The following is a 23,388-nucleotide window of genomic DNA, read 5'->3' on the forward strand; positions in this document are numbered from 1 at the left end:
CTGTTTGGTATTTAATTTTACAAATACATAAAACATTGTTATTTAGAAATAGGAATAACTAGGATATTATCTTTTACTTTTCTGCACTTAAGAAACTTTAACGAATGTACAACAGTATATAACTGATCACTATATAAGTAAATATTGGTTAGTTTTATAATGAAATATCAAAAATGTCATAAAATGCTAATCCAATTACTTAAATATTAAATTGTACAATTGTTAATATCTATTGCATAAAAGGGATTAGGATGTATTATTAATAATTTTCGTAACAAAATTGGGTTTTGTCAATTTTATTATTTAATATATTACATTATGTCTATAATGTAATGTCAAAGCGAATGTTCTTATTGTTAGTTCTTATTAAACTGTTTGTTGACACTTATACCCCTATTCTTCCATAACTGTCTTTCAAAGTCTTTCAAAATTTCTTTTCACATCCTTTAGTAAACTAATTGCTCTAGCTTCCCAAAAAAGTTCAAATCGTATAGTACAATATTAAAAAAGTTATCGTCTTCTTTAGAGCGGTCTTAAACTTTTGTCCGCTACTATATATCTTCTAACATCTGCAATTCTTCAGTCGCTAACATATTCTTGTCCCTCAATGAGTCCAGGATTCCCTTCAAAGAGCAAATTTTTGATTTCTTTCGTCGAAGGCTTTGCTGCAGATCTTTTATCTTCCTTATATAAAATTTCTTGTGTCTTGCAGTTGTTTTTGAAGGTATTCTTTTTCCAAAGAGTTTTCCTCTTTCTTCAGTGACATACTTGTAGACTGATCCACAACTAAAAAGCATTAAAAATATAATGCATAAGAAATATTAATTTTGTAGAAAATTATTAGATATATTATATTAAATAGAATGAAATATTTCTTACAGTCACTGCATCCAGGGATGGGAGATGTTGCTCTATCTACTTTAGATGTATCCGATGCAGAAGTTGACGGCATAATTATATAATTTTGAGTATCCTCAATTGCACGTTCTAAACAAATATACAAAAGGTACTGTATAAAGCAATGCACAAGTTGAACTGTGGATGAGCCGAGCAAAACAGATACACCATAGAAACACATATTATATCTGACTATTCATTAAGACATACATGAAAATCACAGCATATGTACAGAGCTCGTTGGCCTGTATAAATCTCCCTTAACACAGAATGTATCCCCCGTTTTATATAGGAATCTAATGTATTTCCTAATCCTGATAATAGTAACATTATTTCATACCTATATGTGGTAGTGCATTTGGTGCAAGTATCCTTCTACCATGTACAATCTTGAAGTCATTTTCTGTAAAATGTGCGGAACAGATTCTTGCTCCATTTGGAATCAACTCTACATTTAGCTGCATTATATCTGCCCAAAATAATTTTAGCTTTTCATCCTTTGGAAACCTATTACAAAATTAATTCAGTGTGTAACTTTATATCATTTGTCTCATTTTAATAATACAATATAATTTTTATGTACACAAATAGAATATTTTTCTTACCGATGATATGTGAGAAGTTATTAATATTGTTTACTTGTCTTTCTCCCAAAATCGGACGATGTCTCTTACGATTTTTACAATACACAGCGGCATTGTCTAATTTTTAAAACTTATAATTCACTTCTCTGTCCGCGTCAGTGAGCGTTAGTCGGTGTCAGACAGTGTCAGATCCAGTCAGATCAGCCAAATGTCTTCTAAAAGTACGAATGCACTTGCGCGATCACAACCAATCACCAGTTGAGCACCAGAGTACCACGTGATCGTCGTTCCCCGCACCCCAAAACTGGCTTCCCCCCCGCAGCGATATGCTCCGTCCCCTTATTCCTATGTCCATGATTAAATACGTCTGCGTATGTATTGGTATTGGTTGGTATGTATGTAGTATGTATACAAAGCAGTGAAGTGCAGTGAAGCCAGAATGAGCGCCGAACGGCGCTCATCGCTCATGTACTCATGTACTCTCCTCCTGCCCCTTCCATTATTCCATTCCAGCACCGTGCGCAGGCGCACACTCCACGGTCCACGGTCCACGGTCCCAGCGAAACATAATCTGTTCCGGACAAAAAGAATTCAGGACGTGTCCTACAAGTTACAAAATATACACAAATACACATGTTATACATTCATTTTTCAGAATCAAATCATACAAATCTTTTCAAATTCTGCGGGGTGCTCAAGGTACCCCATTTTATCGAGAATCTTACTTTACTGAGGCTGAAAGCGCCACCAGCGGTCATCCATCGCACGAAAAATCTTGGACGATATCGGAACACTGCATAAATAGTGTTCACAATATGGTCTTTATAAGTATATAAAATATAAGTATACTTACGTTGTACATACATATTACCACCTATGTATATATGTACCCAAGTATATGTACATATAAATAGTACTTACAGGGTGTGTGTCATGCAGTGTCATGCATGTATGTCTCTATGTATATAAATAGCTTTGAGATTTTAATCAACATTCTTGAGAAACAGAATTGTTTTCTTTTTGCTTATGCGTTGCTAACATCGGTCGCTGTTAGTACGTTAGTACGTTCTAACAACCCGTTTTGTTATCCTTCGATAAATGTGACTAATGGCTTACATGTACAGGTAAGTAAGCGATAAGTACATTACAATCGTGTGTGTTCTATTTATGTATGTAGTACCGGAGGTTATACGAGCAATACACTCACAGTAAGTATATGTATTGCGCTTTTATCAATTTTCTGGAAACTGTATATGTACATATTAGAATCATTGTCGATGGCGATGATGGCGTTGTCATTTATGAAAATATTGCAACAAATCCGCGAGATGTAGTCGTTGATAAACCGCGACGAGTTTCCAAAACGAGAATTTATTCTGTTTGTGTTTCGCAGTTTTCTCATGAAAATGCAAATATTTAATATGCTACAGATGGACGTGTGATTATCGTAAATACACCACGTAAGAAAATATAACTATTTACGTGCTAAATACAAACGCAGTCGAAATGGCCAACACAGGTGTGTTACCGTTTGTACGTGGCGTTGATTTCAGCAGTAATGATTTTGGAGTAAGCTGTGTTCCATTTTAAAGCATATTTTACTTTGTCCTTCTTTTTTCTTTACTATATATTTCTATCTTGAACCTTTACAGGATGGTAAATTTCCAGAATCTGTTCGCCTTATGACTGGAATACAATGGCTAAAATTAGACAAGACCAATTTAACGGAAATCCCAGAAGAAATGGGAAAACTATTGAAATTGGTAAAATTTCTTACTCTCTTTATTTTCTCTCTCTCTCTCTCTCTCTCCCTCTCTCACTTTCTGTAGGAGTATGAGTACAGACGATCTTCAAGTCAACGATAGAACTTGAAGATTTTTTTGTCCATAAAACAGGAACATCTCTCCCTGGTAAAGAATAACCTGGAACGCTTGTACGGAGAATTGACGGAACTAGGTTGTCTCAGAACATTGAACATTAGACGTAACAATATTAAATCTAGCGGCATACCAGCCGAATTGTTTCACCTGGAAGAGCTGACCACTTTGGATTTGAGTCATAATAATTTGAAGGAAGTCCCGGAAGGTCTCGAACGGACCCGTTCTTTGTTGAACCTGAATTTAAGTTATAACCAGTGAGTTCGGTTACTTGAGGTATTTACGGTTCTTGTTCCGATACCGATAGAAGCGTAACGCCGTGACGATGTTGTACCTTTCAGCATAGAGATGATTCCCAATACATTATTTATTCACTTGACCGATTTGCTGTTTCTGGATCTCAGTAATAATAAACTGGAAACACTGCCACCGCAAACTCGTCGCCTAGCTAATCTACAGAGCCTGAACCTTAATCACAATCCTTTGGGACACTTTCAGTTGAGGTAGGCAAGTTCAATTTCATACAGATCTGCTAAACAGAGTCGACGATTATTTCGGCAAGAGGTATTTTTTTTCTTTTCTTTTATTCGATTTAGGCAACTACCGTCGTTGATGAATTTAACGACTCTACAGATGCGCGATACGCAACGAACGTTAAACAATATCCCCTCGAGTTTGGAGACTTTGACGAATTTACAGGAGCTCGATTTATCGCAGAATAATTTGCCTCGAGTACCAGATGCTCTTTATTCTTTGCCCAATTTGCGTCGTCTAAATTTAAGTGATAATCAAATAACCGAATTATCGACTGCTATCGGTAGGTTCGGTCGGGGTTTGTTGCACGCGAATAATAATAATCGCGCGAACACTACAGAATCGAGTTGTTCATTTGTTTTTCATTATAGAACTTTGGACGAAATTGGAAACGTTGAACATATGCCGAAACAAGTTGACCGCGATACCTGCTTCTTTATGTAAAATTGTAACGCTCAGGAGATTGTATTTGAACGATAATCAGTTGGATTTCGAAGGTATCCCTTCAGGAATCGGCAAGTTATCGTCGTTACAAGTATTTTCGGCAGCCAACAATCATTTGGAGATGATACCGGAAGGCTTGTGCAGGTAGGCAAGACTTCTCTATGTAGTATTTCTCACGAACGTGTACGAATGCATGCGTACAAAATGATTAACGCTCGTTCTGTAGGTGCGGCTCATTGAAGAAATTGATATTGTCGTCGAATCGATTGATCACCGTGCCGGATGCTATTCATTTACTTACCGATTTGGAACAATTAGACTTGAGAGATAACCCGAATTTAGTAATGCCGCCGAAACCAACCGAAGTACAGAAGGGTTCGGGAATCGAATTTTACAATATTGATTTTTCTTTGCAACATCAGCTGCGACTTGCTGGTGCAAACGTACCGGCACCGACTCAAACGGCCAGTAAGTCTTGAAACAATGTCTCTCGATGCTCATTTTTTTTCTTGATAGATAGGTAGATGAGTGAACTTTCATATGAATCGTTTCGATTTCGTTGTCGCATCGTTCGTTTTCGCGCGTATTAGGTAGCAAGGATCCGATAGCTCGTAAAATGAGGCTCCGAAGAAGACGAGATCAGGAGGAGGCCGATCAGGATCAAGCCAAAATATTAAAGGTAGAATGTTTCGTGGCACACAGTGATCTGAATATACATATTGTATACAATGGATTGCTCTAAGCAAGTATTCTACGTACAAGTGAATAAATTCTGTTTTTCGTTGTTAGGGTATGAAGGACATAGCGAAGGAGAAGAACAAGGACAAAGAATGCAAAGAATCTAAAGCAGAATCGTTGAAGTGAGTAATCGGCTGCGCGATCGTCGACGATTATTTCCTGTTCTTCCCTATCTATATACATACATACAATTTGATTTTCTTGGCTTCGTTATAGACCGAAACGATGGGACGAGACTCTCGAGAAACCACCACTGGATTATTCGGAATTTTTTGACGAAGACGCGGGCCAGGTGCCTGGTCTGTCGGTATGGGAGATAGAAAACTTTTTACCGAACGAGATAGAAGAAGTGGCGCATGGCAAGTTTTACGAAGGTGATTGTTACATCGTCTTGAAGACCGATGTCGATGAAACCGGTTCGTTGGTTTGGGCTATCTACTTCTGGATAGGAGAGAAAGCCACTGTAGGTTAACAACAACAAATGACTATGACCTAACCCAAACGCGATAGTAACGTATTATATACAGTTCGACCTACGTACTTACATATTATGTATACTGCATACACAATCAAGTATATCTCGTCGCGTGTGCGTCTTGTTCTCTTGTAGTTGGATAAAAGAGCTTGCGCCGCTATCCATGCTGTAAATTTAAGGAACTATCTGGGTGCGCAATGCCGTACCATCAGAGAAGAACAAGGCGAGGAATCGGATGAATTTCTAATGCTGTTCGAAACTGGTATAACTTACATTGAAGGAGGTCGCACATCGTCCGGCTTTTATACCGTCGAAGACACGGTTTGTAGAAAGTTTCTTCTTTTTAGGTGCATTATATATATATATATTTTTATTCTCTTGATTCGATTCCTGATCGATTTTCCGTGTGACAGCCGTTCGTAACAAGAGTATACAGAGTACATGCTGCGGGTGCCTCTATTCACCTGGAACCTGTGCCGGTTCGTTTCGATTCCCTGGACCCGGGTTTCGTATTTGTTCTGGATACTGGCAACAAGGTTTTCATGTGGTACGGAAAAAAAGCGAAAAGTACCTTGAAATCAAAGGCGAGACTAATGGCGGAGAAAATCAATAAAAACGAAAGGAAAAACAAAGCTGAGATCATAACGGAAATTATGAATTCGGAGTCGGACGATTTTCTAACGTGTCTGAACGTGAAAGATTCGTCGCAGCTGCTACCGATCGTAGTAAGTAGACGATAAAAAAAACCAGTCTACGAAACAGTAGTATTTACTTGGTTGTGTCGAATATATTATATGAATACATGTGTACATAATACATACACACTTGTTTCGTGATCATGAACGCCGATTGTTATTGCAGGAACATGTGGACCCGGATTTCGTTGCCCTTCCGCCTCGTCTGTATCAAGTTCAACTCGGCATGGGTTATTTAGAGTTACCACAAGTAGAAGTGCCCCATGGGAAGCTAACAAATACGCTTTTAAACAATCGCAACGTTTATATACTGGATTGTCACTTGGATGTTTATGTTTGGTAAATCAGAACATGACTAAACTTTTAAGCTCCTCCCTGTTTGACATCCCGACAATAATCGTTGTACGCACGTAGGTTCGGCAAGAAATCAACAAGGTTGGTGCGCGCAGCAGCCGTTAAACTATCCCAGGAATTGTTTAATATGATAGAGCGTCCGGAGTATGCCACTGTTACCAGATTACAAGAAGGAACCGAGTCCCAGGTAGGCTATACTATACAGGGTGTTTAGCTACAGGTGGGAGAAATGACTGTTTGTAATTTTATTTAGATCTTCAAATCGAAATTTACTGGTTGGGACGAAGTGATAGCTGTCGATTTTACTAGAACTGCCGAATCGGTCGCCAAAACTGGCGCCGACCTTACGAAATGGGCTAAACAACAGGAAACCAAGGTGTGTGTACGAGGAAAAGAACTGAACACACAAAGTGGAATGAAAACTAAACTGTAGTAATCAAATGAGTTCGTTTTGTTACCGACAGGCGGATTTGGCTGCACTCTTCATGCCTAGACAACCGCCGATGTCTTACGTCGAAGCTCAACAGCTTATGTCGGAATGGAACGATGATTTGGAACGCATGGAACGATTCGTATTGGAAGGAAAAAAATTTGTGCGGCTGCCTGAAGAAGAGTTTGGGCATTTTTATAGCGGCGATTGTTACGTTTTTCTCTGTCGTTATTGGATGGTACGTAACAGTGAATTGTTTTCGACTAAAGATGACCGATTAGAGGTGACGATAGCGCAATCATCTTATCTCACAATTTTCTTCGGTTTTGTTCGGATTTCCATTCCGATTCCGTTAGCCATTGGACACCGCTGAAAATGAAGACGGTGAAGAACAGTTCGAAGAAGATTATCAATGCACGGTGTACTTTTGGCAAGGTAGAGACGCGGGCAACATGGGATGGTTGACGTTTACGTTTAGGTATAAGAACGAACATTTACGTTCGAGAATACCTTTTTCTTTCGAATCGTTCTATTGATTTACTATCTGGCTTGTCCTGGCCTCTGGTCATGCTATTTTCAGTTTGCAGAAGAAATTTAAATCGCTGTTTGGAGAGAATTTGGAAGTTGTTCGAACTCACCAGCAGCAGGAAAATTTAAAGTTTTTATCATATTTTAAAAGAAAATTTATTATTCATCATGGTAAGCGGAAACAGCCAAAGTCGTCCGATACTAACAGAGTTGAGTTTTATCATTTGAGGAGTAATGGAAGCGCATTGTGTACGAGGCTGATACAAATACCGGCTGATTCATCGTTACTGAATTCCTCTTTTTGGTGAGATAACTCTAAGAATAATTAAGAATTATTTATATTATATGATAGATTGGCGTGGAAATGATAATGGGAACGTTCTTGTAGTTATATTCTAAATGTGCCGTTCAACAATGACGACGAAACGGGAATAGTGTACGCTTGGATTGGCTCGAAAGCGGACAGCGAGGAAGCACGTCTGATCCAAGAGATTGCCGAAGAAATGTTTAACAATGTATGTCGCGATATCTACGGAACGCGTCCGTGTTACTTGGAATTTTCGATAAACAGAGAGTTAGTTAGCAATAACGCGTGTATCGTTGTTACATGTTTCCGATGGTACAGCCATGGATAAGTCTTCAAGTTCTAAACGAAGGCGAGGAACCGGATAACTTCTTTTGGGTAGCTCTCGGTGGGAAAAAGCCTTACGACGCCGATGCAGAGTACATGAATTATACTAGATTATTTAGATGCTCGAATGAAAAGGGATACTTTACCATTAGCGAGAAATGCACCGATTTCTGCCAGGTATTCAACAAATTTATCGACTGCAACATATCTAAATATGTACATGTATTTATGATTCAGTGTCCGTGCGGTATGGGTAATTCGTTAAATTCATTTCACAAGTACTTTGATTACATCGATTAATTCCATCGTATTTCTAGGATGATTTAGCGGACGACGATATTATGATACTGGATAATGGCGAACAAGTATTTTTATGGTTGGGAAGCAGGTGTTCGGAAGTAGAAATCAAATTGGCCTATAAGTCTGCTCAGGTAAAGGAAGAAAAACGAAATGGAGACAACAACAAACAGTTTGCGAGATAGAACTGTAGAACGCTTTAATTTCAAAGGAAATAATGTCAAATGATTTTCAGGTGTACATTCAACATTTACGAGTGAAACAACCGGACAGACCTCGCAAATTGTTTTTAACTGCAAAAGGAAAAGAATCACGGAGATTCACAAAATGTTTTCATGGTTGGAGTTTACACAAAAGACCACTTCAATAAAGTAGATTTAGCGGATATTGCTCTCTCTCTTTCTCTCCCTTTTTCTTGTTCAAATCATGTACGGTTAACGGTGACTCAAGGTTTTGTCAATAATTGCGCAATTTTATATAATACCATAATTATAGGTGGACAAATGATTACGTTTATACAACAGGAGAAAGAATTCTGCGAGATGAAAATAACATTGATACACAATTTCATTTTTCTTTTCTTCTTTTTTCTCTCAGCATATTTATTAGTTACAATCATGCACAGACTTCATCGGATAGTTATTGAATAAATATATATCTCGGGGATAATTCGAGGGGCGAGTGTCGTGCATTTTCAATGTGTATTCTATACGTATATCTGATTTAGAAAAACATGTTTGTAAATATAATATATTATACGTTATGCAAGTTTCGAGGATAAACATTTGTTCAAGTTGCGATATTGCCAAGAATATACAAGAAACTATGTAAACACGAAAGAGAACAGTCTAACAACGGAACGGAACGGCACGACGCTCCTGTCGATGCTCGAGGTAAACTTGCAAATCGAATCGAATACGATGTTCTAACGGACCAGCCATAAAGGTTGAAATTGGACCAGCTTTCGTGGCCATGTAATACGTGTTTCAGGCATTAAATCATCTAGTGTTATGTTCCTGTCATGGAACGTGAAAGAATAAAAGCGTGTATCTAGTCGTCGTCGTCATCGTCCGACGGTATAAAAAGTTCTTTCTCCTCGAGAATATGGGCCACTAATTTACTTAGTGTAACGCCGATGATTAGACCGGTGACGACACTGGTTATAACACCCACGTAACCGAAACGTGTCCCTTTTGGTTCCGGAAGAATAGCGCCTGACGGTGTCGTTGTTCTCGGTCGAAAATGCAATTTGGTTTCGCCGTCGATATTCTTGAGAATACCAAGGTTACGAAATACAAAAGATGCACGTTGCAACGTCATTCTTCGTTGAAAATTGTCCCCACTGTGATAAAGACGGGAAACAATTGTTCATTGAACGAGCAAAGTCGTAGCTAACAAACAACTATTTATATGAAATACGTATTTATATGTATATTGTGTACGTACGCTCGTGAACGTATTTATAGAAACTGTTGTCGCTGCAATCAGAAATATAAAAACTCGAATTAATATCAGTGCTGTAGAAGGTAAACGAAATTATTTAGGTTAACTTTTCTTTGAACGTCTTGTAATCGTCCGAATCGAGGAATTCTTAAAGACTCGCTCTTATACAAGCTCTGTGTAACGAGTATATATGCACATATTGTTTACCTTACGTCTTGATTGGATAATATTCAAAACTATCCATTAGAACATGATAAGAATGCCGTCATCGAGAAAGTTGTCGGAGCACAACTATTTAAAAACTTACTGCAGTGACAACTGACCACTGACACTGACTACTGACGGCCAGACCAGGCCAGACACTGACTGCTACTGACGTACTGACTACTGACTGCTACTGACCACTGAGACCAACTGATACTGACTGAGTGACTGAGACTCACTGACCCATTTGATTTCATACAAAAATTGATTTCATATACCTACATTTGTATAATTGTATGACTATACTTCTCTGATTATGGTTAGGACAGGACGTTACTTTCTAAATATGTATATGTATAAACTTCCTACGCATGCGACGGACGACGGAGTACGAAAATTTTAGCTACGCCAAACGCCAAATATATGTATGTATTTACATACGTACGTAAAGTGTAAATAGGTAACATATATACATATGCGAGGCTCGTGTCTGTTCAACTGTGTTCGACAGACGACAGTGACGATAGCCGACAGACGGTTCAACAGTTCAACGATAAGTCTTTCAACTTTCAAGTTGATTGCGCTTGCGATTACATAACCGAACTGAACCGAACCAAACTTAACCTTTCCAAACGTTCGAGGACGTCCGAACGACAATCTTGAAAACCATAGAGATCATGTTGTACCTGATCGGGTTAGGACTTGGCGGTGTAAAGGATGTAACAGTTAAAGGTCTTGAGATAATACGAAAATGCGATCGTGTTTATTTAGAGACCGATACGTCGATTTTCTCTACCGAAACGAAAAATTTGGTAAGCACCAAAGACCAAGATACTTGTTTCAGTTTTGCGATACTCTACGTATTTATTCGTGCGATTAAACAGGATACGCTAACAATGGCATGTTTCATCGCATTATAGGGTACTAACGACAGCATCTTTCACTTAGTTCGTTTTAGGAACAATTTTACGGACGTCCAATACTGGAGACAAATGGAGAATTGGTTGAGAACAATGCTCTCGAGATACTAGCTAAAAGCAAAACAGAAAATGTGGCTTTGTTGGTGGTGGGCGATCCATTTGGAGCTACAAGGCATACCGACTTGATACTACGAGCACAAGAGCAGAATCTACAGGTGGTTAAAAGACAACAATTTTGTTTGCTTAAATAAGAAAATTTTAAGAACGAAACGCAGTTGATGAATTATCGATAAAAATTATTCTTGTCTCATGGGTAGGTGAAGCTTGTTCACAATGCCTCCATATTGACAGCAATCGGTTGTTGCGGTCTTCAACTGTACAGATTCGGAGAAACTGTTTCCATTCCGTATTGGAGCGACGATCAACAACCTGACAGTTTTTACAACAAGATTCTTCGCAACAGGCAAATGAATTTACATACGCTTTGCTTGTTAGACGTCAAAGTAAAAGAAGCTGCATCGGAAAGTTTAATAGGGAAGGAAAAAGAATATATGCCACCAAGATTTATGACTGTGTCCGAGGCTGTCGCGCAACTGAACGAAATGCTTGAAAGGCAAACGAACGAGAGAACACAGGAGGAAGAATTTGGTGAGCAAAGAAATAAGAATGAAAAAAAAAGTAACGTTTAGAAGTAAATTAAGATTGGAAACGGTAAATAATCCTAATGAAGCGACAACAAGATTAGGAACAACTCTCGATGCAGTATTCGCAAGACATTTAGACAAAATTGAATCAAGAATATTTATATCGTATTTTAGCTACCACAAGCCAATTGTTTCAATGATAGAATCATAGAAAAAATAATGAACGATCAAAATTTGCGACGCAAAGAAGGAGAGTGTATGAGAAATGCTATGAACTATGTCTCTTTTTTTCCCATACACTCTCCTTCTTTGCGTCGCAAATTTTGATCGTTCATTATTTTTTCTATGATTCTATCATTGAAACAATTGGCTTGTGATAGCTAAAATACGATATAAATATTCTTGATTCAATTTTGTCTAAATGCTTGCAAATACTGCATTGAGAGTTGTTCCTGATCTTGTTGTCGCTTCATTAGGATTATTTACCATTTCCAATCTTAATTTACTTCTAAACATTACTAAATAGACTGCAAGAAGTTTCACTTCTGCCGCGCGTGGTTTTCCACGCGTATGTTTTTTTACTTACCAGACACCTGTCAATATTTTTCAGGTTAGTTTAGAACAAGGGTTTGGATAATTGTTTATAAATCTTTCAGTCGGAACACAATCCGATGAGAAACTGCATATGAAAGTAGCTGGAGGTTGATTCTATGTTATCCAATTGCAAATGTTCACAAATTAATTTTGGTTAATTAGTTATTAACAATTTTTGCGCGGGCTGATTGTTTCGGAAGTTCCCATAATGCGTAAGATGAGGAGGTTCGAACTGTGCGACAAAGACAGACATACATAACATACCACTTCTCCAAAATTTGTTAATAACTAACAATTTAAGCATCAAATATGCGTAAAACTGAAATGGGAATGTAGCTAAGGCTTCGTTTTACATTCTATAATATTAAAAGTTCACCAATGAAGTCTTTAAAGTTAGTAAATTAATTATGAAAATGTTACTTGTCAAACTATTCGAGGTTATTCGCGGAATTCGTCACTTCCGTAACGCTAGAAAATTGTAGCCCCCTCAGCAAAGAAGTTTCACTTCAAAAAAGGAATGAACTAATGTAAACCAATCTAAATAGACCATAGAACAACAGTTGTAGACCTAGATTAATTGTGTTTTTCAGCGCTCAACGATTCTAGCATAGCCATCGGTTTGGCCCGCGTAGGCTGGGACGATCAGTGTATCGTTGCTTGTAGTCTTCGAGAAATGGCTTCGCTGGATATTGGACCACCGCCTCATTGTATGGTTATCCCCGCGGTTTCGTTACACTGTATCGAAGAAGAATTTCTGGCCTCTATCGAACAGTACGAAGTAGCGTCGAAACGTAACGCGAGGCACGAAAATCAAAATAAATAACTGTGAAAAATGTCGTTGTTCGCATTTTTTCCTTAGTACCCAGTAGTTTGTCTGTTTTCCTTTTCCTTTTCTTCCTTTTCATCATCATCAAAGCACAATCTTTTAGTTTAGTAGACGCGACGACTCCACGTGTAATCGATAGATCAAACAAAGGTACAAGAATTTTGTAAAAAATTGATTATTAGGTGAAGAAGAAGAAGAAGTAAGTTTCCCAAAGACTTCATTTGTACCGTGATCGTGACTACGTATACCCTGTCCCTATTCGAAGGACGAAACGATACTATTGTATGTATAATGTTTCCAGCAGGCAGGTAGGCATACCCGATCGATTGGACGACAAGGTTTTGCGCGTTTACTTCGCGTCATGGTTTCCGTAGGTGTAGGTATCGTCGTGATCGCGCCCCGTTCGACAACGCGACCGTCGAAACATTGATTCACAAATACGTTCGTTGTCATTCTATAAACAAGTGAGATATTGATATGAAATTACACGGTCCTACCGGCAAGAGAACCCAGCGGTAAAACATAACGAAACAGATACAGTGTGGCGTACCGAACAAATTTGTTTGTTGGCGATCGATTCCCTGGCTGGTTTCGTACGTTGAAGACAGCGAGGTGTCTATATACAGTTTGTGCTATTGTGATTTACGTGTATGCTACACACAATATGTTCTATTGTACAAGTTAATAAGAAACAAACGATTAAGATCGAGAAGGAGAACGAGAAGCAGAACGGAAGAAGAATCGTCATGGCTTCATCGGAAAAACTGGTGATCGGTCCTCGAGTTCCTCGAGGACTTGCACCCGCGGTCGAAGGACTTGCGAGGGAGGTCTTGAGGCATCGACCTCAAGATATTTACACGTTCGCGGCTCGTCATTTCGAGCAACTGATCGAATTACGAGAGACCGGACGTGCATCTAACAGGAAATGTCGTCGCGTGCTCGTGGATTGGATTGGTCCCGACAATAAATGTCAGCCGGTGTCGGATGGTGGTTCAAATCACGATCGATACCGTTTTTCCGTTCGAAAGGTGCACGACTCGATCGAAGAGACGAGACAGGCGATTAAAGAAACGACAGGGACATTGAGCACAATATCGACGAAACTGTTGACAAAAAGAAGAAGAAGGAGAGCAGCTGGAGGAGAAGTGGTAGCGGCAGCGGCGAATAGAAACGGTTGGTCTATAAATGAAACGGCCAAGGTATTTAAAAAGCATGCCTACGAGAACAACGCGAACAAGGAAAAATCGAGAAACGCGCAAAAATCAAAGAAATCGATCGAGAAAGAAATTCATGGTTACTTCGAGAAACGTTCGCCGCGGCTTTCGAAAACAATCGCGCATTGTCGATTTCACCGATCTTGGTCCGTCGAAGATATGCACCTCGCGAAAAATAGTAGTCGGCGATTTCAGGAAAATCAAGTGGAACCACCCAAACGTAATCGTGGCTCGATCGAGTTAAACGCGACAAACAGACCCGAGAATGATACGAGAACGTGCGACAAGAGCAATCGTTCTGTAGAGAACACCGAGAATACGACTGTACGTTGTTTGAAACGACAGAAAAGTGCCGGTCAAGTCGAGGATGTGTGCTCCTCTTCGTTGTACGCTCCGTGGAGGATGAATCGCGGAAGTGTAGAATATAATATCGCCGCACCGAGGAGAACACACTCGCTTGTGAACGTAACGTCGAACGGAAGTTACGAGAGAACGTCTAGTGGAAAGGAGGAAACGGAAAATATCTCGAATGAAGTTCTTCAAAGTGGTGTTCAAGGTCGACGAGAATCTTTCAGAGGAAAAGGAATCGGAGGAAAGGAGAGGAGGAAATCGGAAGAAGGGACGACGTCGGACACGGGAGTTGACGACACCCGAGAGATCGTCGTCGGGAAATTAAATGCGCGGTTGGAAAGCGACGGCACAGGATCCAAGGATAACGGAAGAGTCGGCGAAACGTTCGAATACCAATTTTGGAGTAATTCGAAGGGAATCGTCGACGATACGAACGTAATTATCGACGAACCGAGATTTCTTCTTCGAGAGGACAGGACCGATCGTACGTCGAAGCAGGAGTACTCCTTGGATGATCAAGGATCTGTCGTTCTTCCGTCGGTGATTAAAAAACAGGGTTCCAACAGCAGACACTCGGAAAATCTTTCCGAACGATCCAAAAATGATACAAACTATTTGATTTTACCACCTATATCGGCCGATGCATCGAAACCGGTCAAGAGGGAAGACAACTTAGTCTTACCTGTTTTGTCGAAACTGTCGGAAGTCATTGAAATTGATCGGCAACCGTTACAGTCTTTCGGCGAAGAACGAGTTGCGAGTATCGAGGATGGCACAGAACATATGGAGCTCGATGCGTCTGTTTCGGAATCGCAGACGCTCCAACAAGTAAGCGATTGCGATTATCGTTCGACCGAAGCAGTGCATCGAACTGCTCGTTCGTGCGAGACTACTGCTAACGCGGCTAGATATGAAACCGCGCAAGGTACTTGTAGAAGTATGGTCGTTGATCGAGCAATCGAGGATGACGAAGGGTCAGAGGTGCGCGTGGAAATGTACGCTCTCGGGGAGAACCGTTCGAATGTTACGTCCGATTTCGTTCAAGTTCCGCAGACGTCGCCGCGAAATCAGAAAGAGAAAAACGAAAAGCAAGAGAACGAGAAAGAGGAAGAGGTAGAGAATGGCAACTCGACTACGATGATCGGTGATGAGCAACAGGAACGCGAGGAACAGCTAAATATGGGTGAACAGAAGACGTATCCCATAGGGAACGACGAGCTGAAAAGCAAATTGATCGAAATCGAGACGGTTGAAAGAAATATCGAAAACACATTAACTTCATCGGAAACTGTGTTGATAGCCGAGGACGACCGCGAACCTATGGCTTCGCGTCCGATGGATTGCTCGACGAATTCCGAATCGGAATCGGAATCGGAAAAATCGAGCATTCTATTTGGGAATAACTTGGAAGCAACTTCTATCGCTGGTGAGATGTTGCAAGAAAAGGACATGTTATGCGATACGAAAGAAGACTCGTCGTGTAACTGTTCCAGCAAAAACGATCAAACAGATACGGTACCTCGAAAAGAATCGAACGCGTCGACGACGGTGGCAAGTTCGAGCGTGGAGGACGATGACGCGATCATGGGGGTAGAGGTAGTAGATGATAGCGACGAGTCGGAACCGGCACGACACGGCTCTGCCGGCCGCCACGAAGTATCGATCAATTTCTCAAAAGATGTAGATCCCTCCTGTTACGTTCTCACGGAAGGTTCGCCTTGCGAAATACCGGAGTCGGTGACCACTGTAATTATACCGGATAAGAGTTTAGGGTTGCAGCAATCCGACGACGAGATTTTTCGATTCGATCGTGAAACGATCGACGATACGCCTCGTACGGGAGAAACGATCGAACAGGATACAAACCCGTTCGGAGAGTACATTGTACACTCGGCGGAAACGTTTCAATATTCGACGGACAACCGCCACGCGGATTTCCTGCACGACATAGAAGATACTGTCGATCGAACTCTTGCGTACAAAGACTTGAGTAACATTAAAGAGGAGGAGAGGGAGGAGGAGGAGGAGGAGGAGGAGGACAAGAAGTTGGAGGAGGAGGAGGACAAGAAGGAGGAGGAGGAGGACAAGAAGGAGGAGAAATACAAGAGCAAAGGAGACGCGATGCGCGCTGAGAAGGTTGTAGAAACACGTTGTACGATTGACGAAGCGACATCGGATCAACTGGAGCGAAACGACACGGCTCGGGTTGAAAATGTTCCCTCGGACACCACTGTCTGTACGAATCAAGGACAGGGAGGGACAACGCTCGAAGATTCGAAGCGCGAGCAACCCCTCTCCTCGGTCTCGGACACCGTGACGGAACCGTGCGTGCCCGAATTGGACTTGGATTCGTTTCGAGACGCGACATTATCCTCCGTCGAAGATGGAAACGATTCGATAAACGTTGAGAATCTATCCGCGAAAAAGAACGTTGATGGTAATGTTATTTGCGAACCTGATACCACCTCTGCTTCGTTCGACACCGTGTCCCCAAAAAGGGAAGCAACGATCAACAAAAATCCTTTATCAGATGATAGACCTAACCCAGACCGTTTTCAGGATGAAAGCGCCACGAGCAGTCACGATTGTAGTATCGATAGAAGAGACTCTTCTACCATGGAAGAAGAAATCGCGAGAGAACTAATAGAACATTTGACTGGCGAAACTTCGACACTCGAAGAAACAACAGATAAAAATACCGCTGAGGCTACCGATTCTTTCGGTAGGAACGATAATATTCCATCGGAGCATGCAACAGTTTCTACGGTCACGGTAGAACCCATAGACATAGACATGGACATGAACACGGACATGGTCATGGACGTGGACATAGACGGCAATACTCAAGACGGAAGCGATGTCAAAGGAGAAGGAGATAGCGTCGCGAGTACTTGTTCCCGTTCGGTCGACACGTTCAAAAATCGAAATCTATACGAACTATCAAAGGAGTCGGTGATCGATTCAAATTTACGAATCAAATCGTTGGAGGCGGCTGTTGGAATAATTCAATTTCGTAAGTAGTACTATATGTATGTATACATAGATATAAGTATTAGGTGTACATGTACATATACATGTGTATACTACATATAAATATATACTATACAGTGTGTTTGCGAAATCGATTCTACATGCAAAAATAAGTGGGAAAAAAGGAATAACATTTCTTCGTTTGGCAGCTCGTTTTAAAGAAAATCGAGTTTAGAGATCCGCCAGGTTCGTGTACTTTAGTACAGTGCTCCGCAACCGCTGTACCGCGAGGTGATCTTACAATTAGATGCAGTGGCGCACCCAGGATGTAATCTTGGGGGGAGCCGAGTTGAACCCAGCCCTTTTTTTAAGGGCGGTGGGGAAATGCCTTTACGCCCCCCACCCACCCATAGATGACAGCTGGAGGGGTAGTGAGGGACTTGGCACCCCCTATATAAGATCGGGGAAAACGCGACTATATGATCTCACTATCATATAGAGTTGAACCCAGCCCTAGGTTTTGCGTGATGACCTTCTTTTTAGCCAAAATATCTGTCAACGGTACCCAGGGCTATTCCGCGATTTTAATTTTGGAAGCTAAACATTTTGTTCTTGGAGGGGGGGACTTGGCCCCCTGGATCCCCCCCTGGGTTCGCCACTGCTTAGATGTGCCGCGATTTTCTCGAGAATAATCTAATCTTTCAACCACTATATTAGTTAGAAATTTCTCTGAAAAAAATTACATAAAAACAAAAATTTTGTTGGTATCGTATGTGCCCTATTTTACCATTCAACTTTGTCCTTCAGACATTTGACGTATCTTTAAAAAAAACAACAAAGATATTCAAGGTGGTCAAGTTAGGTGAAATACCCGGTATATGTATATGTATAGGCGTAAGAATAAATACCAAACAATAAATTTTATATTTAAATTTAAAGAGGAAATTTTTTTACATGTAATCTACAACTAAATATTAACTTCCCGATTTTATAGGGAAGTTATTGTAATGACCCCGAAAATCGAAAACCGATTTTTTAGCAGATCTTCACGTTTCATGGTCATTGCAGTCATTTTAGACTATTTTCAGCAAAATGTTCGCACGCGCGCGCGCGTGCGTGCGCGTGTGTGTGTGTATATGTGTGTGTGTGCGTGTGCGCGTATGGCCGTTTCTATGTAATCAAATTTTTCGTTAACGTTTTCAGAAAAAGTAACAACGCGATCAGGATGATGAATGATGCAATCGATGTGCCCCGCTGTAACTTAGAGCTGATTAGATTTTGGTCCATTTTGGTCAAGTAGTTTTTTAGTTTTTTTAGTTTTTTTCGAAAGAAGTTCATTCAACAATGCAATTTATACGAGAGAACGGAAAGTTTCCACTGAAGAAACAAACGTAATTACACAAAAAATTTTTTTTCAATTTTTTTAAAATTAAAAAAAAAATTACAAAAAAATTTTTTTTGTACCTTATGGTCATGTTTCCGCTTACAATAATCGAAAATTATCCCAATGCAAGAGTGAGTTAATCATCTCTACTCCCGAGAATACATTTTCAAAGAATACCGATGAAAGTACAAAAAAAAATTTATATTACAATCTTTAAAAAAACAATCGGTTCAAAACGAATTATTAACTGAGATTAAATTGAAAATTAATACAAACTATATGATAATTATTAATAACATTGATGTTGAAAACGGATTGGTTAATCTAGCACACATGCGGAATATTAAAATTTATTACTTTTCAAGAAAATACTAAAATTCCGTCTATATTGTGGTTAGATTTTCAATTGGCCAGAGTAGGAGTGAAAGTAAGAACTCGTTATCGTGATTATATGAAAAATGCAAATATTGATCAAAATTTAACACCAATAATAAAAATATCGAATCAAGTAAATATGTCGAGTGAGGAAAACTATCAAATCACACGTAGTCAATTTCCAGTGGTTCCTGCCGAAGCGATTACGATTCATAAAAGTCAGGGACAAACATACGAGAAAGTATGTTTGGATTTTAAAAAATCAGAAAGGCGAACTTTACAAATGTTTTATGTAGCACTGAGCAGAGTTTCAAAATTGAGCGCGGTTTATATATTTTGGGACAATTTAAATTAACAGTATCGAAGAAAACTAAGATCAATACTGCAAACCCAGATAATGAGGAGTTGTATCGTTTGCGAAAAACTATAATAATTAAGACCATTTATTTTGCAACATTAGTATGCTATAACAAGGAACCAAGCGAGCAACGAGCCTGCGATGTTGGTTTAATGCGACGCCATATAGCAAACATTTTGATAAGTAGAAAACTAATGAATTTCCCTGAAAACGTATTTTCTTATTAAAACGTACACTTAATAATGATAATAATATACTGCAACTAACGAATCGGGAAGTTCTTTGTGTGGCTCGTGGAGAGTCACATACCAAATAAAAAAAAACATTAATAGCTATAGGTACTACTAGCCATGCGTACCCACTAACCCTTTCGCAAGAGCAGTCCTATCCGCGAGCTCGCGAAGCGAGCGAGCAAAAACAACCCTACTCGCGAGCGAGCGAAGCGAGCGAGCAACAATAACCCTCTAGTTTTGTTCTTGTGTTGGTGTACAATTTGAGTAGTTTTATATAAAACTTAAGTAAAAGTAAATGTCTACATACATAGAGCTATTTTATTGTGTTTTTTATCTAATAAAAACATATACCTATTATTGTAATTTATGTACATATTTGCAAGCTTTTACTTGTGGTGTGACGCGGAATTGTCGAGAAAACTTTGGTGTGCTGGGTGCAGTGGAAGATGAAAGGTTGCGGAGCACTGCTTTAGTATATGCACAAAGTAGAATTGGTTGATCATGGTCAGACGCGTCAGACGATTCCTATATGCAATAGCACGTGTATTCGGTGCATTTTCAAACTCGATTTTCTCGAAAACGAGCTGCCAAACGAAAAAATGTTATTCCTTTTTTTCCGACTTATTTTTGCATGTAGAATCACCCCCTGCCCGGTTGTACTACGATTTCGCAAACACCCTGTATATACAATACAATAATTATATGTATGTACCTAGGTACTACATATGGTAATTATTACGTTTAGGGAAGGGAGCTCCGATGACCTTCACCTTGACATATGTTGTCAAGGACATAGGGGTGTGCGAGATTCCCGAAAATATCCGAGATACCCGAGAATTTTCGGGATTCCCTCGAGTATGTGCGGGATCCCGCAAAGATTCGAGATTTCCTAGAATTTTCGGGATACAGAATAATATTTGGGAAAATTTAAAATAAAATGTCACTATTTTTATAATATGCTATTTTTATTCTACTCTCTACCTTTTACACAATTCATAATCTCATAATAATTTTCCTCCGTTGAACAACTCACGAGATCCCGAGGTTTGGAATCAGATAAAAAGAATTACATTGAGATGGCTCGAAACATGATTGGTGTGATTGTCAATCACTGATTGACTATTCTGCATTCTGCATTATCAGAATTATCGAAATTCGCAATTACTTTCTACAATATTTTACTAACATAAACATTCCCGACTAATAAGATGTGTAATCTTCGAGAACACAATGGCTTTCAGATTCTTGTAATTATTGGAAGTATGGAGAAACTTCAAAATATCCCGATCCCGCGAGAAATTTCCGTCCCCACCAGGACCTCGCAGACCCCTACAAAAACAACATTCTGAACAACTTCTGTCATTAGATCCACCCGGTGCTCGGTCTTAGTTTTCGAGATATTTGCAAAAAACTATTGCTAATACTGTATTGAATTTTCCGTATTCTTGCACGCTCCGTGGCAACGTAAGCTTGTTCCGGGGCGGCATCTGTTTATTTTTTGTTTGGAAACACGTTGCGGGGATGAGAGAGAAAACAGAACAGAGTGTCACTCTATACATATATAGGGTGAGCTTTCAATTTTGAAAGACTACTTCTGGATTTTCGTATGCGTTGTCGGGCCGGCCGTCAGGCCGACCCTCTCCGCCCCCCGCCACCAAATCCTAACTATGTAATTGTAGGACGGCTATTTAGAATGCAAAAATTATGCGATCAGAATTAGTTAGGATTAGGTGGTGGGGACCACGCAGACGAAAATCCAGGAGTAATCTCTCAAAATTGAAAGCTTATCTTATACATATACATATGTATGTATGACCAGAGTGAGACCCTGTTTTTTTCTGATATCCACAACGTGTTTACAAAAAGAGTAAACAGACGCCGCGCTGCGCCGCGCCGGAGCAGGCATACGTTGCCACGGAGCGTGCACAAAGACGGAAAATTCAATTTAGTATGTACTAGCAATAGTTTTCTGCAAATATCTCGAAAACTAACAATAATACCGAGCACCGGGTAGATGTAATGACAAAAGTTGTTCAGAATGTTGTCCCTGACAACATGTCGCAAGGTGAAGGTCATCGGAGCTGCCTCCCCTAAACGTAATAATTACCGGTACTATACATGTATTGTATGCATGTGTATTAGTATACTACTTTCGATGTGATGATTTTGAAAACGTGATATCGTTTTCTACAAGGTGTACGCGAATTTATACGCCGACGTAGAAATTTAAAGAAATCTGACGAAGAACAAAATTATCGACAAGACAGCAGTCCAGATGCGTCCGTAGTTCGAAAAGCAACGTTATCGTTGCCTCGAGAAAATATCCAGCTGGTAAGCACACACATAGTAAGCATTAGCATATTGTTCCTTTTGAAGAGATGCTTCTTAATGGTTTCCCGTTTTCTTCTTCTGTTTAGAAAAGTGAGCAAAGCGTTGCTGTTTCGAATGATGAATGCTGCGATGAAGAAAAATGTAGAGCTATGCCAAAGACGAAAAACGGAGAATGTTTATCGACAGCGCTGTCTTTCACAGAGATCGCGGAAAAGGAGCAGGCTCCTGGAAAACAAGGATCGAGTATTTTCCATGAGTCAAGACATACAGGAGAGTTTCACGATTCGTTGCCGTTGCCGTTGCTGTTGTCGGTGCCGGTACCGGTGCCGGAAATTTCGGAAGATCGAATATCGCCCATGAACGCAACGGTTCATGCTTTAGAACGTATACGCGACGAGGCTGTGAAACCCTTGCTTACTCTTAAACCCGAGACCTCGTCGTTCCATTACGAATCCCCCGAAACCGAAACATGTGTCTTGTTGGCCTTTGATTTGCCGAAGAGCTTGCAATTGATTGAAAATGCTTCGAATTGGTCAACATCTCGTGTCAATCTGCCGTCTTATACCGTCCGTATCGACCATGATTTCGATGGGGATAAAGCCAACGTTGACAGTCTTGCGGGAGAATGTTTCGATTCCGATGCCGATGATATCCGTGAACCGTTGGCTCTCGATAGAACATCCAACACCATTCTCATAGAAGAAATTTTAGCCGATGACGAGGAGGATAAAGAACGCTTGCCCGCGTCACGATCAGATGACCCTGTTGACGAGTTAGCGTCAAGTGGAAATTTCACTTTTGAACATATCAATTTCGATTCCGAAGACAAGGGAAACGAGAGCATTCGAGAAACTTGAATATAACAAGAACTTGTTTGCTTCACTTTTACTATGAATAAGAACACTTCGTAAATACAAAGATAATAGATACGTATGCGCGTATACGTGTACACGTACATACGTACGTACTCGCGCCACCTACATATACTCACCCTGTAAGAACTGCACATCGCGGCCCGTTCTGTCCTGTCTTTGCTGTGAATCGTTGCCCCGAAAAT

The 23,388-nt window shown here is 40.1% G+C and overlaps 5 protein-coding genes across 9 annotated transcripts; 3 read left to right on the plus strand and 2 right to left on the minus strand.

The window, feature by feature from the left end:
* Positions 1 to 280: 280 nt before the first annotated feature.
* On the minus strand, positions 281 to 15,377 carry LOC143210700 (uncharacterized). Of its 2 annotated transcripts, XR_013009316.1 has the most exons (5): positions 15,363 to 15,377; positions 1,503 to 2,052; positions 1,238 to 1,404; positions 880 to 987; positions 281 to 786 (listed from the first exon to the last, which is right to left on the minus strand). XR_013009316.1 is itself a non-coding variant. In XM_076427814.1 (4 exons), the coding sequence occupies exons 2-4, from the start codon at positions 1,359 to 1,361 to the stop codon at positions 686 to 688; spliced, it is 333 nt and encodes a 110-aa protein (XP_076283929.1). In that variant the 5' UTR covers positions 1,362 to 1,404; positions 1,503 to 1,988; the 3' UTR covers positions 281 to 685. The 2 variants fall into 2 exon arrangements, 1 of the variants encoding a protein (XP_076283929.1); XM_076427814.1 differs by lacking the exon at positions 15,363 to 15,377 and having other exon boundaries at positions 1,503 to 1,988.
* Flii (FLII actin remodeling protein) lies at positions 2,418 to 8,869 on the plus strand. 3 transcript variants are annotated; one of them, XM_076427766.1, is made up of 23 exons: positions 2,418 to 2,689; positions 2,912 to 3,050; positions 3,134 to 3,244; positions 3,377 to 3,615; positions 3,700 to 3,861; positions 3,955 to 4,175; positions 4,264 to 4,480; positions 4,563 to 4,804; positions 4,927 to 5,015; positions 5,126 to 5,196; positions 5,291 to 5,537; positions 5,685 to 5,870; positions 5,963 to 6,274; positions 6,411 to 6,583; positions 6,659 to 6,785; positions 6,852 to 6,974; positions 7,063 to 7,266; positions 7,385 to 7,506; positions 7,609 to 7,860; positions 7,945 to 8,071; positions 8,182 to 8,364; positions 8,505 to 8,618; positions 8,720 to 8,869. In XM_076427766.1, exons 2-23 carry the CDS (start codon positions 2,988 to 2,990, stop codon positions 8,852 to 8,854), a joined length of 3,720 nt encoding a protein of 1,239 aa, XP_076283881.1. In that variant the 5' UTR covers positions 2,418 to 2,689; positions 2,912 to 2,987; the 3' UTR covers positions 8,855 to 8,869. The 3 variants fall into 3 exon arrangements, with proteins under 3 accessions (XP_076283881.1, XP_076283880.1, XP_076283882.1); XM_076427765.1 differs by having other exon boundaries at positions 2,418 to 2,605; XM_076427767.1 differs by lacking the exons at positions 2,418 to 2,689; positions 2,912 to 3,050; positions 3,134 to 3,244; positions 3,377 to 3,615 and having other exon boundaries at positions 3,721 to 3,861; positions 3,992 to 4,175.
* Emre (Essential MCU regulator) lies at positions 3,974 to 9,804 on the minus strand. The gene has a single exon (XM_076427815.1). The coding sequence runs from the start codon at positions 9,802 to 9,804 to the stop codon at positions 9,535 to 9,537; it is 270 nt and encodes an 89-aa protein (XP_076283930.1). The 3' UTR covers positions 3,974 to 9,534.
* On the plus strand, positions 10,809 to 13,126 carry Dph5 (diphthine methyl ester synthase). Its single transcript, XM_076427806.1, has 4 exons — positions 10,809 to 10,943; positions 11,090 to 11,266; positions 11,369 to 11,699; positions 12,880 to 13,126. Exons 1-4 carry the CDS (start codon positions 10,809 to 10,811, stop codon positions 13,110 to 13,112), a joined length of 876 nt encoding a protein of 291 aa, XP_076283921.1. The 3' UTR covers positions 13,113 to 13,126.
* Positions 13,183 to 23,188, plus strand: LOC143210679 (uncharacterized). Of its 2 annotated transcripts, XM_076427762.1 has the most exons (3): positions 13,183 to 17,693; positions 22,195 to 22,331; positions 22,418 to 23,188. In XM_076427762.1, the coding sequence occupies exons 1-3, from the start codon at positions 13,766 to 13,768 to the stop codon at positions 23,186 to 23,188; spliced, it is 4,836 nt and encodes a 1,611-aa protein (XP_076283877.1). In that variant the 5' UTR covers positions 13,183 to 13,765. The 2 variants fall into 2 exon arrangements, with proteins under 2 accessions (XP_076283877.1, XP_076283879.1); XM_076427764.1 differs by lacking the exons at positions 22,195 to 22,331; positions 22,418 to 23,188 and adding an exon at positions 18,854 to 22,157.
* Positions 23,189 to 23,388: the final 200 nt, after the last annotated feature.

This window comes from Lasioglossum baleicum, chromosome 7 (genome assembly GCF_051020765.1).
Source record: "Lasioglossum baleicum chromosome 7, iyLasBale1, whole genome shotgun sequence".
NCBI classification, from domain to species: domain Eukaryota; kingdom Metazoa; phylum Arthropoda; class Insecta; order Hymenoptera; family Halictidae; genus Lasioglossum; species Lasioglossum baleicum.